At 46.4% G+C, this 16,432-nt stretch overlaps 1 protein-coding gene across 1 annotated transcript in view; it reads left to right on the top strand.

Annotated features, from left to right (window-relative positions):
- Nucleotides 1-11,399, top strand: part of ABCA5 (ATP binding cassette subfamily A member 5) — a 28,253-nt gene extending 16,854 nt beyond the window's left edge. The window contains exons 21-39 of the mRNA XM_059828367.1: nt 749-860; nt 1,816-1,972; nt 2,631-2,744; nt 3,097-3,267; nt 4,202-4,315; nt 4,571-4,708; nt 5,212-5,286; nt 5,834-5,925; nt 6,452-6,578; nt 6,674-6,791; nt 6,897-6,988; nt 7,147-7,322; nt 7,829-7,904; nt 7,989-8,083; nt 8,479-8,598; nt 8,816-8,965; nt 9,929-10,008; nt 10,262-10,317; nt 11,106-11,399. Of these exons, the coding sequence (XP_059684350.1) occupies nt 749-860; nt 1,816-1,972; nt 2,631-2,744; nt 3,097-3,267; nt 4,202-4,315; nt 4,571-4,708; nt 5,212-5,286; nt 5,834-5,925; nt 6,452-6,578; nt 6,674-6,791; nt 6,897-6,988; nt 7,147-7,322; nt 7,829-7,904; nt 7,989-8,083; nt 8,479-8,598; nt 8,816-8,965; nt 9,929-10,008; nt 10,262-10,317; nt 11,106-11,213 (2,171 nt within the window). The 3' untranslated portion in view covers nt 11,214-11,399. The remainder of the gene's footprint in view (nt 1-748; nt 861-1,815; nt 1,973-2,630; nt 2,745-3,096; nt 3,268-4,201; nt 4,316-4,570; nt 4,709-5,211; nt 5,287-5,833; nt 5,926-6,451; nt 6,579-6,673; nt 6,792-6,896; nt 6,989-7,146; nt 7,323-7,828; nt 7,905-7,988; nt 8,084-8,478; nt 8,599-8,815; nt 8,966-9,928; nt 10,009-10,261; nt 10,318-11,105) is intronic.
- The last annotated feature ends 5,033 nt before the right edge of the window (nt 11,400-16,432 follow it).

The following is a 16,432-nucleotide window of genomic DNA, read 5'->3' as shown; positions in this document are numbered from 1 at the left end:
GTGCGCTCCTTTAGGGGTTGGGCACAAACTTTTTCCTTGACATTAACCCAGATGAAGAGTTTCCAAGTACCCAGAGATGGCAGAGAGTGAGTATCCTTCGTGCCGTAGGATTTGGTTCAGAGATCTTCCTCCTTCTCCCGCGGCTGGTAGCCTTGTGCTTGCTATGTCTCGAGACAAAAAGATGACCTGCGTGAAGGAACTGGGTAGGGAGACACTGAGATTTGTCAACGTTAAAATCCTGCTACAAAGCGTTTTGGAAAATTCCTTTTTGTTTCAACTCAGGATGTTTTAAGAGTGCGTAGCAGCGATCCGGGCGATAGAAACGAGCGTCTGTTTGAGCTGCTGGGAATTTGTGCTGCATACAACCTCGTTTCTCCGGACACTGTATCAAAGTGCTGCTGGTTTCCTTCTCTCTTAGCTAATTCTCTGCTCAACTGAAACTTTGAGTGTCCTGATAATGCTCGTTGGCAGCTCTGCTTCCTCACTGCTGCATTTGACTTGCACAAATTAATTGGAGAATATAGCCAAAAAATGTTCTTGAATTCTTTGGAGTCTGTTGAGTGGGAAGCCAAAATAAAAACATTCATGTTGTTCAAAATAGTGGAGGACTCTTTTTGGTGGGCATGTGTAAGGAAGCAGTGATCTTTCATCATAGGGTTATATCAGCGAGAAAATTAATCAATAATTTTGTGTAAAATACTCCAAGCTGGCGATGAGTAATCATGTTGTTTTCTCTCTCTTACACCAGAATCGGGTATCGATGACATTGTCCGCTCTCTTGGGAGCATGAACATACTCTTGGAGATGTTCAATGACAGTGATTACGTCTCGGCTGCACCTCACAGCGCAGCTTTAAACGTGTTTGACCTTGAATCCAGACAGGTAAGACGGACAGACCAGCTCAGTCGTATCCCAAAGAGCAGACAAGCAGCTGGTTCGGGGCTGGGTTTGTCCTACTCTTGCCTGAAAGCACATACTGAGTCATATAAGCAGATAATATCATATAATATTGCTTATACAAGAGGCCTGGAAAGAGGACTTGTATTAACAGAACGGAAATATTATCAAAATAAATATTCTTCCATAATGATAATTATGGTAGGCTAATAAAATTTCCATCCCCCTTTCTTCCCCACAAGGATACAAAAAGCCAAGAGAAATATTCTGCTTCACAAGACACCTGGCATAGGAATTTTTTTTTTTTTTTTTTTTTACTTATGCTGGCTGAATTACGCAATTTGACAGAAGTATAATTCCACAGTGCATAATGATAATTCTCATGTGTAAAGAAAAATGAGTTTCTTGGACTGTAAGTGTTCATTTCGGTGTAGTCACTGAAGGAGCGTCAGAAAGATTTGAACATTGGGGTCGTATTTAATCTCCAGGAAAGGAACTGCTTTGCAATATGCCAGCTGTGTCTCTTGTTCCCATTTTTATTCATTGCAAACTGTTAATATTAGTGTGACAGTGCAGCCCTCAGCTAATGTAAGTTTTTGCCTGTCTGGTTTTTAAATGCATTAGCAAGAACACACGAGTGTGGGTCGTTGCGTGTTTTGTTTTGCAGACTGTAATTGTCTGGAGCATCATTTGTCATAGCGTCACAGTCGCATAAAACGTTCCAGGAACCTATTCCAAATAATTTGTTCTCTATGAGCATGACTGTTTTCCTGAATTAGGTTATGTGTTATAACCACCCTGAGCAGCCCAGAGCTTCCTGCAAAGCGTACTCTATTATGCGAACATTTTTCCCAGTGTTCGGGTTTGATTAAGCCCAGAGGAGAGGTTATTACCCTTCGTGCAAAAGAATTAATACAGCAAACACTCTCCTTTCCAGAACTATGTTTTCACCATCATATTCAACAGTACCATGGTGCATTCCCTGCCAGTTTTGATGAATATTGTCAGCAATCTACTTCTGCGCAATTTAAACGTGACGGAGAGCATTCAAATCTGGAGCAACCCCTTCGTTCAGGTGAGCTGCAGCGGGGGCCGCACGGCAAAAATCGCCCTGAAACACGGGGCGGGTGGCGAAGCATCCCTGGATCCCTGGGGTGAGAGGGGGGGTGCAAATCCGCGCCGTAAATGAAGGGAGCAGCTGGTCGGGACTGTGCAGCGCCGAGGGCTGTGCTCCGCACGGCGCCGGCGGGAAGGATTGGGCCCCAGTAGCCAAAGCCCGTGGAGTACGTCCTTGGCGGTACGGACCTTTGCGGAATTGGAAGAGGACTTGAAAGGTGCCGGGATTTTGTTCTGCAGCTTGTGGAAGCGGAGGAAAAAGGGACTCGGAAAGAGGATGTCCTGTTGGGAATTTGTTGCGGGTTTGTGATGGGTTACTTGGAATTCTCGGGGGCTGAACGCGGGGGTGCTGGAGGTCTGCCGCCTCCTGTGCAGAGCTGGGCTGGCCTTTAGGAGAGGAGGGGACCTGCTGCGGGAGATAAACGCTCTAGGAGTTTGTTACATACCCTTATAAATACTCCAAAAACTTCCATAGGTATTTTTCTTCATGCTGCAGCTCAGACGATCTCGAGATGCACAGAATGCATGTTTTAGCATTTACAGTCACGTTCCAATTCTAAATGCATTTTTTTGGTCACGCACGTTCTGGTATTGAAGAAATCTGATTTATATTTCAGAATCTTCCAGACACGATTTTCAGACTGGAGATCTATTTTGAAGCTGTGTTACTGGGTATCATTATTACTGGAATGCCACCCTATTTTGCCATGGACAATGCGGAAAACCATAAGGTAAACTCCCAGATGTGGCTTTGTAGACTGCTCAAGAACTTAAAAACCTTGGGATTTTGGGAAAACCTTCAGAGGTGTTTTAAATAGCGTCTTTTGCCATGAGAGGCAGCGCGGATGTGACTGCTGTTTGCTGCCTTGGGTAGAGCAGATTTGGGAAACGCTCTTTTGCTTTCCGTGGACATGCTTTTTGCTTCTTTGGCAGCTAAAATCAGCGATATCTGGGTAACGCACTGACGCCACATCGGTGTCAAAGCAGCGTATTAGAGGGAAAAACAAGATCCTGCTCACACGCTGAGGCAGATTAACGTTGTGTTAATTTTAATGACGACTGCGTTTGCTTTTCCTGCTGCAGATCAAAGCGTACACGCAGCTGAAGATAGCGGGGCTTTATCCCTCCGCTTACTGGACCGGGCAAGCCGTCGTTGACCTCCCGCTGTTTTTCTCCATCCTTGTCCTGATGATAGGCAGCCTCTTCGCCTTCCACTACGGCGTTTATTTCTACGTGGGCAAGTTCCTTGCTGTGGTGAGTGCGGTGGGGACCGGAGCACACGTCGGGATGTGAGGGCATGGTGATGTTGTTTTCCACAAGTGTTTATTTTTATTAGATGGTTCAGCAGAGTTTTTCCAGCTGATATACAGGGAAAATGCCTAACGCAGGCTGCTGGCGCAGAGGCACCAGTCAGGCTGCACTGAAGACAAAGTAGTACTACTTTTCCTGGGGAAAAATACTCAAAATTTTGGTGTTTCATTCAGAACTGGAATAAAATGGAGCTTAAAAATAGCAGGATCTTCCAAGGAAATGCTCCGTCCTTTTTTGCCCTCCTTGCTCGGTCTGCTTTGCCCTCTTTACCGCCGATTGATAATTGCTCCGTTTGCATCGGCGTGCAGCTAGCGAGGAGGTTACGGTGTCTTTGAGCGCAGACCAGCTCCACAACGAATTGCAGCCCATGATTAAATTGAAGAGACAAGTCTTCATGTCTTTTATATTCAGAGAGGGCTTCCCTGAGATACTGGCTGTAATTGAGAAGAATCAGATTTTCCTAGCTGCTTTCCCAGGAGCTCAGAGTTAATTGGGTTTGGGATGTGACCGTTGCGCTGCAGGGCTATTTTTTCTACCCTTGTTTTAATTTCTGTGAAAATGCTAAGGCTGAAGGGTGGAATTCCTAGTATTTGCCAAAATCTTCAGGTCAGCATTTATGGGAGCCTGTGTTATAAAAAAAAAGGGAAATAGTTTAAAGGAAACTGAGCGAGTGAGGTTCCTGCCTATCCATGTACTCTCTTATTTGTGTCTTTAGTAGTATATGCTGTATGTACCAAGGTGGTAAAATATATCAAATTAAGTGACAAAGATGAATCCAGAGTTATGTAGCACACTGAAGTCATTCCAGTTGATACTTTTCTATTCAGCCCTGGGTTCTTGCTGTACATTTCCTGAGAAACCTTGCCTATCTTTCCAGATTTTTTGCCTGATTGGTTATGTCCCGTCAGTCGTGCTCTTCACTTACGTGGTCTCCTTCACGTTTAGAAAAGTCCAAAATACGAAAGAATTTTGGTCATTTATCTTTTCAGTGGTGAGTAGCTTTACCTTGAGTTCGGTTAGCTAGGAAGACGGGTTATCTCCAAAGCCCTGACAGCCTTCCCAGTGATTTTATTTCACTGTGTGTCCTTAATGCCCAAGAAATTTGAAACATTACCAATGCCTCTTTATCACTGCCATACCCTAAATGATAAACGCTTTAAAAAATGTGCCTGAAATCAGATAACTTACGCTTAGAGAGTCTGAACTGAATGAAAATGGACTCTTTTTTTCCTTTTCTTTTGTACAGACAGCCTTGCTCTGTACGGTTGTCACTGAAGTGGCCTTTTTTCTGGACTATTACCTGGTAACCACCATCCTGCATTACGTCTTCTCCATCTTTATTCCTATTTATCCCCTTATAGGCTGTCTGATTTGTTTTATAAAGGTAAGGGGACACAAGAAATCCCCTCCAGAGCACTTGTAGATGGCTGGGGTTGGGTGGGTGTCTTTAACGATGAGGAGACAGCAGTTACCTGCCAAGTGATGCAATGCCATCCATAGCCATTTAACACATGAAGAATAGCAACTGCTGGGGAAAAGTCACCTTTTTTCCTCCAAGCAGAATGTTGTGCTTTTAAAATGAGGAAAGAAGCAAATCTTCCGTTAAATATCTAAAGGAAAACCATGCGTTTCTCAGCCTGTGGACTGGGCGAACACAGTGGTGGGAGGTGGGTTAATTGGGAGTCGGTGGCTTTAAACCAGGAGCAGCCCCAGGGGCTTTGATGGAGTTTTATTGGTGTCAAACTCGTGCAAGCAGGGTCTCTGCAGAGCTCAGAAAGTGCTTGAGCAACGTAACTTAAATGACTGATTTGAGATTAAAGTGCGGTGTAGAATATGCGGTCGCTGGTAGGTGATGATTTACCTGAACGTATTTTTTTGCATTGTCAGGTCTCATGGAAAGGCAAGCGAAAGAACGGAGGATTCTACGACCCATGGGACCGGCTTCTGGTAGCAGTTATAGCTGTAAGCATGGTTATTTGATTATTTGCCATATTTGCTTTAGAGAATTGCTGACTCCTGCTGGGAGGCCCCTTCTGTTCAGACATCTTATTAATAAAAGATTGGATCTAATGCTGAGCATCACTGGAGCCTGCAGCTTTGCAACCTGTTGCAGCATGAACAGCGTCATTAAAAGCTGCTGTGCCTACCAGCTCGACATCTGCTGCTTCAGTAGTCTTATTAATGGTGCTGATATTAATCCTGATTATTATGGGAACCTGTGCTGATGGAGCAAGAACTCCAGAGCAGGGGACAGTCCCTTCTCTCTCCAAAAACCAAATAATGCCATTAAATCTAAGCAGACTCTGGTTGTGCATCCTCAGTGTCGACCCACTGAGAAGCATCCAATGATCCATTCATCTTCTCGTCAGCACTTCTGTGGTGGGGAAGAGTTGGTGCTTCTTGTCACTCATTGCACTGGGGGGATCACCTATAGGATCACCTATAGGATCAGCAGCCTCGCAGGGCTGGCAGCGCTCCGACTAACCAGAAGTGTATTTGTCTGGTTTAGCCCTATTTGCAGTGTGTCGTGTGGCTCTTCCTGCTGCGATGTTTCGAGCTGAAGAATGGGGGGAGGACAGTTCGAGAGGATCCGTTTTTCAGGTGTGTCTGTTGAATAGACTTTTAAAAAGTACCAGTCCAAAGAGGCCGTTTTTAAAAGTGACGGTGGTGATGAAGCTGGAGTACACAGTGTATAGCTATGGGGGATATTGCAGAAAATAAAATACCTGTGGTTATATCCCATCCCAAGCGCCTAAAGAATTTGTTTTCCTAACTTTAGTTGTCTGAAATTCAGTCGATAAAGTGCAGAAATAGTTTTTCACTTCCTTTTAAGTTACAACAATGCAAAATCAGGAATTTTGTAAGGACATCCCCTATATAAAAATAGGGGAACTTCCTTTCCCATTGCATGGCTAGAGGTGCCATACCCCAGCGAAGAGCTCGGCGTAGAGATGACATAGGTGCGGTCGCTGGCAGCTCTTTCTGCTCTTTTGGGGCTTCTCAGATGTGCTGCATAAATGTGTTTGCTCCTGGGTTCGGCAAACACAAATTGCTTTCTGCATCAAAGCAGCGAGCAAATCTCAACTGAATGCCGAGCCGAGGCCTCAGGTTGTTTCCTTCCCCTTAGAAGATGTTTTACAAAAGCCAAAGCCTGGAAGTTCCCAGATGTCCAGCGTGATGAGAACGAAGATGAAGACGTGAAGGCGGAGAGGTTGCGAGTCCAAGAAATACTGAGCGGCCCCAAAAGCGAGGAGGTAATGCTGTGCACCCGCGGGCGCTGCCCAAAACCCAATTTTGGATGTTTCCCAGAGCTGCTGGGAGCTGCAGCCACTTCTCTCTTCTCTGCTAGATGCCAGCAATCCTGGTCAGCAGCTTGCACAAAGAGTTTGAGGAAAGAAAGGAATTTCTTCTGGGGAGAAAAATAAAGAAAGTGGCAACGAAACATGTTTCTCTCTGCGTAAAAAAAGGTTGGAGTCCCATTACTCACCGTTGAGCTGGTTTATGTACAAAAACAACTCTTGAATCCATTTACCTGACCTCATGGGCGATGTGTTGTGTCATCCTTTCTTCAGGAGAAATACTGGGTTTGTTAGGACCCAACGGAGCTGGGAAAAGCACGTTAATTAATATGCTCGTTGGAGAGATCGAGCCAACCAGTGGGCAGGTACGTTCCATGCTACAAACAAAATAGAAAATGAATCTGTACTTCATCTTTTATTATTATTACTGCAAGCATTCCCAAGTGGTTTTTGCTAAAACTTTACAAAAACAGTTCTGAAACTTACAATATTATTGAGTAAGGTCTATACCTTTTCCTCGCAGGTTCTGATGGGAGATTGTTGTTCTGGGCTGAACAGTGAAGACGACTCAGTGAAATTTGTGGGGTACTGTCCTCAGACAAATCCGCTCTGGCCAGATATTACATTGCAGGAACACTTTGAAATTTATGGTGCTATCAAAGGAATGAGTCAGTCTGATGTTAAGGAAGTCATAAAACGGTAAGTAGTTTATTAGAGGAATGTTTAAGGTTTAGCTATATTTTTCTTAGCAGTCTTTTTTTATTTCTCTTTTCCTAATGCAATCTTTTTTTCATTTAAGCTTGATGGAATCTTTTCAGCGAATTCAGCAAGTGTGAATTTGTAGGTTAGGAAATACAGGTTCAGGCACACAAAATTCAACTGGTATTTGTATTTATTTATTTATTTATTTTTAAGTTAGGAAGCGCTAATGATGACCTTTGCAGAGGCTGCAAGGACGGGGAGTCCAGGGCTCGGAGCTGGTTCTGGGTTGTCACCCCCAGCTCCTGTAGGACACGGGGCAGGTGCTTTTGTATGGAAGCGCCCAGCTCTGATTCTGCTTACTGCTCTGCTTTTTTTTTTATACTTTATATACACATGTTTGTAACTGAGCTCTTCAAATGAGAGTGGTTGCATACCGTGTGAGGAGGGGGAGGCCGAACCACCACCCTCTCAGCTTCTCACGTGCGGTCCTCCCCCTCCCGCAGCATCGCGAGTGCCCTGGATTTAAAAGACCACCTGCAGAAGACAACAAAGAAGCTGGGCGTAGGGCTGAAACGCAAGGTATGGGGGAGCTTTTCGAGCTGCCGTGTTGGGTGTCTCCAGCAGCCATTGTGTCCTCACCCTTTCCCTTTGCCTCCCTCCCAGCTGTGCTTTGCCCTGAGTATGCTGGGCAACCCCCGGGTCACGCTCTTGGATGAACCCTCCACCGGGATGGATCCAAAAGCCAAGCAGCACATGTGGTGAGTGCCGCCGGGGCTGCGTTTGCCGCAGGCTCGTCTCTCTTTAGGGATTTGTCCGGTTTTAGGTGTGCGTTATCCCTGGTAACACTAGGGAGAGCCAGAGACGGGGAGTCAGCACTGCCTTAGCACCAGGTGCTCTTCATCTCTTTCCTCCCCCAGAATAGCTTGGAGATTAAAAGCTTGAAAGTTGAAAGAAATCTTCAAATAAAAGGAGTATGAGATTTGAGTCATCTTCATGAAAAAATCAGGTGCTAATTGTTGCTGTGGGAGCAGTATTGATCCATCAAATAAAGAGTTTGTGTTTGACCGTCACAGTCCTCTTGTCCTACTGACCCCGGATTTACTGTTACGTCCCAAATGTTTTATTCAGGGATTTTTTTGGTTATGTTTTGTAGGCGGGCAATTCGAGCAGCATTTAAGAATAAGGAGAGAGCAGCGATCCTGACCACTCACTACATGGAAGAGGCGGATGCTGTCTGTGACCGTGTGGCCATCCTGGTGTCCGGGCAGCTCAGGTACCGCCGGAGCCCTCCCCTGCGGGCGGGTGTTGTGGCACGGAGGGTAGGACAGCTGTCGACTAGAATATAGTTCTTTGAAAATATAGGTAGGCAATTGTTTTGCGCCTTAAACTTGGAGCAAAATTAAACTGCAAAAAGGGTCTGCTAGAAGTTGGGCTGCTTTTTGAGTGTGGTGTAACACGTGCAACTCCTATTTTCTCTCTGCAATCGGTAGATGTATAGGTACTGTCCAACACCTGAAGAGTAAGTTTGGCAGAGGATACTTCTTGGAAATGAAATTAAAAGAAACAGCAGACGTACAGCAGGTGGAGTATCTGCAGAGGCAGATTTTGCACATCTTCCCAAACGCGAATCGTCAGGAAAGGTAAACTTTAACAAATAAGCAGAAAACGTTGATATTAATACAAGCCCCTGATTTCTCAGCAGCTCCTTGGCACCGAGTAAGGAATGCCGTGATACTAAAATTTACAAAAAAATACTTACATGTAGCTTAAAAAAAAAAAGAAAGAGGAAGGGTTTTGCTGGCCAGCAGAAGCTGCCAGGGCGGTGGCTGCGAGCCCTGCGTGCACGGAGGAAGCAAAACTCGATTTCTGCTTAGCTGTTGCTTGGAGGCTTCCTCCTCGGTCAGGTCCCTCCGGGAAACGGGGGTAAAATCTGAGTCACTTGCCCTTATCTAGAAATGCTTGAACGTTTCCTGGGGGTCCCTGAAAGTTTGAGGGTGGGCTGGTTGGTTTTCCCCCAACGGCTTTGAATTTGTGCCGTACGAACTCGAGGGTCTGGCTTGGTGACCGCTGATGAGACTCTCCAAACAGGGCACCGCAGGCGTTGCGTAAGGAGCGTGCCTCTTGTGTGGGATATGTGGAGGAGAGTTCATTTTTCAGGAGCAAATGTGTGGGGCAGAGCAGCTCCCTGTGCTGGAGTCTGGGTCGCGGGAACCGCTGCATGGTGCAGAGTCGCGAGTGACCTCTGTCTGAGTTCATTTAAAAGGCAAAACCTCATAACCTTGGGAGTTCAGGGCAGCGATTTTTTCTTTCATGAGTTTATCGGCATGAGTTTATGGTTGAATCTAAGCTGGAGAGCATATAAATCATAGAGTGGTCTCAGGGGCATCTCAGCCGATGCACCTGGACCTGGATCTCTGAGGCAGCTTATAAACCAGCTGGTCTCCTGGAACTGCGTCGTTCCTGTTGTCTTGTGTGCTGATGACTAGTCAGAATGCCTGGAGTAACCTTCAGAAAACAAGTTTAAACCCATTCACTTGGATATTAGTATTTTTGCTTTGAGCAATTTGACCTGAAGCTAAATTTGCTTTGTTTCTTTGTTCCAGTTTTGCTTCTATTTTGGCGTATAAAATTCCTAAAGAAGATGTACAGTCACTTTCACATTCTTTTTCCAAGCTGGAAGAAGGTAATTCAGCACGTGCCACGCATCACGTACAGAAATCATTTTGTCTCCCATAACTGACACATTTGCCATGCAGTGACACTTTTGCGTTTCTGTTCGAAATTAATTTATTTTTTTCTGTTATTATTGGTGCCCCCACCTCTGTTTCTTGTGAAATGAAGAGTAAGCGCTCATGCCAGCTTAAAATGCTTTAAATCCAGTTGTGTCGGATAGTGAAATATTCCTAAATGCGCGCTCTCGTTAATTCTTTCAACAGTAAAACACGCCTTTAACATTGAGGAGTACAGCTTTTCTCAGGCAACCCTGGAACAGGTATGTTAAAGCACATGATATTTCGTGGAGGTAAACCCTGCCAGGCGAAGGTGTTGCAGGTGCTGTGACGGGGTTTTCGCAGGCGTCTGGGGGGGGTTCACTTTGTCCCTGCCGGGTAGGAGTCGTGCAAGGAGTCTGGGCAAGTTGGGACATGGGTTAGTGGGCATGGTGGGGTTGGGTTAATGGCTGGGCTTGACGATCTTACAGGTCTTTTCCAGCCTTAATGGTTCTGTGATTCTGTAGTGGATGGGGGGCTGGTGAGCCCTGCGCAGGCAGCTTGGCCCCGCACCGGCTTTCGGGCCGCTGGGGCTGCTCTGCTGATGCCTCTGCGGGCATTTTGGGGGAACTGAAGTCCAGAGTGAATTGGGACTGTCAGTTCCCCTGCTCCTCTTTATTCCCATTTTCTCCTTTAAAAACAAGATGCCAACTGCAGTGACTGGAGCAAAATACATTTGTGATGGTAGAGGAAATACTGCTCTGATGTATTCTAAAGAGGGGCATTGCTGTTCGTTTCTGAAAGGAGGGTAAAGCTGAGGCTTATTATTGTTTTTTCTGGGTCAGTTATTGCTGACGATAAATGTCCTTCAGCATGTATTTGGTTTCTCTTGAAGAAATGAGGCAGAAGGGTAGGAGCAAGGAGAAAAAAACCCCAAAATACTAAAAACTTCCTACTTGGAGATGAAACCGTACATCCCATATCCACGAAATTTTTACCATGAATTCTATTTGTGACCGAGAAAGGTCCTACAAGGAGCATGGCGTGTTCACACCCTTCCTGTCTGTCCCAGGTTTTCGTGGAACTCGCTAAAGAGCAGGAGGAGGAGGACAGCAGCTTCGGCACCCTGAACAGCACGCTGTGGTGGGAGAGGACGCAGGAAGACCGAGTCGTTTTCTGAGCTCCTTACGGTCCAGATCTGCTCGGCAGCTCGTGTTTTGTGCCAGCGATGATCCTCTGCGCGCATGTTGGGGCTTGTGCGTGGAAAACGTCGGAGCTGGGATGGACAGGGAAAATTGTGTTTGGAAGCACTGAGCGTGTTCCACCGTCCTGGCCTTAGGAGTAACGCCGCAGCAGCGGTGCAAGCGGTGAGCATCCCTACCGTTATTCTGGCTGTTCTGAAATTCCTTCTCCCCTCGCTGTTGCCCGGTTTCTGTTGAGCGAGAAGACTCTGCCAGGACAGCCGGTCATCTCCTGGTGGTGGTCGCTTGTGCAGGAGCACCCGCCTGCCTTCCTCCCTCGGCCGTGCTGCGCCGGCGTCGGGGCTGGCTGCTGAGGTTGGGCTCTCCTTGCTGGAAGTCGTCCATTTGAGCAAAACCAGTTGCTGCCGGAGCATCCAGCCCCGCGGGACCCGCGCACTGGTTGGCAGGGTCTTGTGCCCCGTGCCCTCGGTCGGGCATTGCTGCCTGCCCGACGGGCTGCCGTGCAGACACGTCTCCCTGCGAGGCCCTGCTCCCCCGCCGCTGATCCCTCCCTGCTTATGCTTAGAAGATGCACTCGCTTAGAAGAGAGGGGAAAAACCACTCCAGAGTTAATTGTGTTCACTGCAAAGAGGGTCCTGAGTTACACTGCGAGCTTAGCTTGGTACCCAACCATGTGAAAATGTTCATTTACAGATATAATGTGGCACTTGTTGACGCTTACATTCCTTTCTACTGCAAGTTGGCAGATGTGACGAACTCCCGCTGCCGTTCTGGGTGGCATTGGTGTTTGTAATGCATGCACTGTAGGGTTAAAGGGGGTGTACAGAGTGGATGCTTCCCCCCCCGCCAGCTTGGTAAAAGTACAAAGACATACCTGTGTAGTTACGGGATTTGCAGAGATGTGAGTATTTCTCGTCGTCATTAAAAACAGTCCAATTCTTTTGTCGAGTGTAACGACGTGTATCCTGCCGGCTGTTTTTAGAGACAGTCCTTTTTAGATGTTTTCATTTTTCTTGACAGTGAGTTCGCAAGTACATGCAACAGTATTTCCTAACCTGTCTTTTTGTTGTGAGAGCAGTAAGTCACGCAGTAGTGTGCTCAGCACAGTAGTGTCCGCTTTGTCCTGGCCTGGCAATTTTTCATTCACCTTCGTAAACCCAAAAGAAAAAGATCCAAATTCACAACTTCATCGGTAGGAATGGTGCCTTTGGTTTGCACAGAAGCACTAAGAAGAGCAGAATACATGATCCTTTATCCTAAGATATGACAGATGTGTGTTGGAAATATATTATTTTTTTGGTTTTTTCTACACAAAGCTATCATCACTTTTTTAGTTTTATAAGGTGAAATAAAAGATTGCTAACAGTTCGTTGTGTTCTGCAATGAACAAATATAGAGATACACTTATATCAAAACACTGGCTTCGTAAGTCATATCGATTATGTATCCTCACATTAAAGTTAGAAAAGACCTTTGTTTTTCTTGCGAAAACTCAAAAAACTGTGGGTTAAGGTGGAGTTCTGTGTCCCAACTGTTTGTAATTATCAGGCAATAATGTATGTTGTATGTCTGATAACGGTTTATCATCGTGTTGAGCCAAAATCTGTTTTCATTAGTTTCTTACTCTACTATGGGGAGATGTGAACTCCTTATGTACCACTTTTCCTTCCTCTTTTGTACCCGTAGACTGCATATAAACGTAGAGATTTTGTTTTGTAGTTAAAATTTGAGCCCAAGAACTGCAGAAACACCTGGACGTCCCGTTTGCTTCCCCGGGGAAAGGTCCCTTCCCCTCAGGAGCGCAGCCGGTGAGTCTGCCCCTTCTGCTGAGCCCTGAGCCATGGTACTTGCGTACGCCCCGGTCTCCTGTGCTGGAAGCGAAACAGAGGTAAAGAACAGGATTAAAGCACCAGCCTCCAAACTGCAGCTCCAGAAGCAGTCTTTCCAGGGCTGCAGCTTCCCTGTAAGAAAACAAAAATGACCCAAATTCAGCTCTTCTCATTTATTCAGCCTTTTATTTAGCTCCTGGGAACCCCCAGCCCATTGCTCCCAGCTGCATTCCTGCTGCTGGCCAGTGTCTCTGAGCATTTTCCTTTCTTTGGAGCAAAGGCGGGACGCCGAATTTTCTCACGATACTTTCCCGTGTATGTACATACAAGTTAAGGGCGTCTTCTCCAAATCCCACATTTCTTGCTTTCGTCTCCCTTTGTAAATGGTGTTTCAGCTGAGTGTCATCTGCACATCTGTCCAGCAATGTACAGAATGCTCTTTTCAGGTGAACTTCGGAAAGTACAGTTGTGTTAGCCTTGCTGTCTTCTTCTAATTTTACTCTTTAACTTACAGTCAGAGTTAATAGTCTGTAAAAATAGTTCTGTACTGTCTGGATGTCATCACCCGATTTCACATATTTCTCACTTTTAGACGTTTCAAATGGATCATATGACAACTTCCATTAGCAGCTAGATTTGCTCGGTTTGGTACTGTTCTTGTTTAGCCTGGCGTAACCCGTTGATGGTGGCACTGTATTTATGCAGCTACATGTACAAAGAATTTGGCTCCTGAGGTTGACTGTCCATTGGGGTGGGATCTTTTTGGCGTGGTGACATCGTGTGTTGACGTGGCGTAAGATGCCAGCCCAAAACATCACTGTGATCGGTGTGTTGTATCGGAGGTCTTTCAAAGTGTTATACAATGTCTATAATTGCCAGAATAGGGAAAAACACCTGCAAAATTAAACCAGAGAATCCCCTGGAAGCGCGAGAGCGTTATTCTTGCAGTTTTGAGTCCCTTTGTTCACCTGTTATCAGCGACACGCCAAATCCCAGCCGTACGATACGCACACCCAGTTTGTGCTGTAGGAGGTAAAACGGAGACGAGGCGGATTGTGGGACTCGGGGCAAATCAGTTCCGTTTGTGCCACCATTCCTGGGTACAATGGTTTTCGTTACCTTGCAGGGTTGTTGTGAGAAATAGTTAGCTAGTATGTCCAAAACCTGGGAGATGCATTTACTTTGCGGTGTTATTATAAGGTTGTATTTTTCTGTGGAGGGATTTAATGTGTCTGATTTTTGTTTACATTACCAAGAAAGCCCTTATTTCAAAATATCTCTGTATAGCGAGTGAAGCCTATTACGTAGCCGACATCCAGTACTGTGTTAGCAGAAACAGAAGGTATCGGGTCTAAAGTTGACGTGTTTGTAACACTCCTGATGTTGCCGTCAGGCACTTTGAATCATTTGCAATTCATTTTATACACCTGCCTTTCTTTTACCACTTTACAAATACAGCAAAGTCGAGGTTTTTCCTTTCCCAGCAGAAAGTACTACCAAAATAAAGATGGATGGGATTGTTAAATGCTCATGTTGCTATCCTGCGTGTGTTTTTGCTGTGCTAGAAACAGGGGGGCTGTTTTCAAAAGCCTTTGCTGTTCCTGGGGTGCACCGGGGTGTGCAGCTGGGTGGGCTTGGGGGGCTTGGGCAGAGTATGGGGGGTCCCGGCTCTTGGCATCGCCGGGGGTGTCAGGCTGCAGTAATTGCATATTTTTAATTGAATTCAGGGAATTGCAGTATTGCAACACTTGGGATTCGACCGCCCGCAGTTGTGTCACGTTTTGCAGCCAGATTAATTCAGCCCAACTTTGGGCTAGAAGTGATCCCGCGGCAGCTGCGCGCTGCTGGCACGCCACGTTGCGCATCTGCAGGGATGAATCACATTCATCCACTCAAAAAATTAAACACCCCCCCAAAAAAAAAAAAAATTCATTTTTCTGGTTGGATCCACGCCCAAGACGAACTCGCTGGGTGGCTGGATGGGTGCTGGCACCAGCGCGAGGGGTGGTGAAATGCTGCTGGTGAGAGGTTTGGCTGAAGCTGGAACATGAAACCGTGGTCCACGGGGATGAAGTACGCTGCCTGCTCCTTGGCTGCCGCGTGGGACTGCCAGCTCCCGGCGTGACCTGCTGCAGAGGAGGAGGTTCACCTCCAGCCCTGCGAGTCGAAGGACCTGGTAAAATAAAAGGGGTTTGTGCTCCCTGGACCCCTCAGTGGGGAGGAAAATAACCCCAGAGAAATTTGATCTGAATCTGGTGAAAGTTCCCAGATTTTCATACTAGTTTTTCTTTAATGGTGTGTCAAGGGCAGCGTGCCATTTATTTTTATTTAAGCTGTAAAATTAATCCCTTCCTTCGTAATGCTTCCTTTAAGAGATCTTCAGAAAGTCCCTAATTTAGCATGCTGAATTTCTCCTTGATAAGAGCGTCCTGGAGCTTTCAGTTCTCCTTTTCCTGAAATGCGTTGCTTTGAGTGTCCCCCTCGGAGGATGCTGCTCCATCCCCAGTCCCTCTCCTCCTGGTAGATGTAAGGGCTGATCCCAGGCTGGTCCTGAGTCCCCTCCTCAGAAACCCTGTGGAGCAACTGCTTGGGGCTTTAATTAATCAGAGTCACTAAGGTTGGAAAAGACCTGTAAGATGATCAAGTCCAACCGTTAACCCAACCCCACCGTGCCCACTAAACCACGTCCCGCAGTGCCACATCCACACGTTCCTTGAACACCTCCAGTGATGGTGACTCCACCACCTCCCTGGGCAGCCTCTTCCAGTGCTTCACCACTCTCTCCGTAAAGAAATTTCTCCTAATATCCAGCCTGAACCTCCCCTGGCACAACTTGATATTTTGCGATGCTACATGCTCCCCAGCTGCTTTCCAGTGAAGCCCCAACAGGTTGCCTTGGACCAGGGTCCCACTTCAGCAGCAGAGCCAGGAGCAGCACCCAGTACGCAGGATGGAAAACCCAAGGAGCACTCGGAGCAGGTGTCATTTTTATGTTAAAACACGTTTTCTGTAAATAACCATGAGTGTGCCAGGACTCCATGCTGCGCCAGGTACTGCCAGCACCTACATATGGCACAGGGTGTGTGTCAGAAACGTAGTATTTTTTTGGGGAAGTGCATCTCAGCTGTGCTTTTTTGCAGTTATGAGCAGCCTTCCCCATTTCTTGCTTGTTGCCCAATGGGAAGTGAGGCAGGAACATGCTCTGCTCCTCTCCTAAATGAGCTCGTTCCTTGAAAATGAGTAAACTGGCAGCTGCAGAAGAGCTACGGCCTTTTGTTAAGCAACAACCAGACGGGTTTTGTGTTTTTAGTCAGCTCTGCAAATCAGATGCAGAGTCCTCAAGCAGTTGACGTTCCAGGACAGTCAAA

The sequence above is a fragment of the Gavia stellata genome, chromosome 22, assembly GCF_030936135.1.
Source record: "Gavia stellata isolate bGavSte3 chromosome 22, bGavSte3.hap2, whole genome shotgun sequence".
Classification (NCBI taxonomy): domain Eukaryota; kingdom Metazoa; phylum Chordata; class Aves; order Gaviiformes; family Gaviidae; genus Gavia; species Gavia stellata.
The sequence above is the reverse complement of the archived record's forward strand: the minus strand, read 5'-3'. Positions and strand labels throughout refer to the sequence as shown.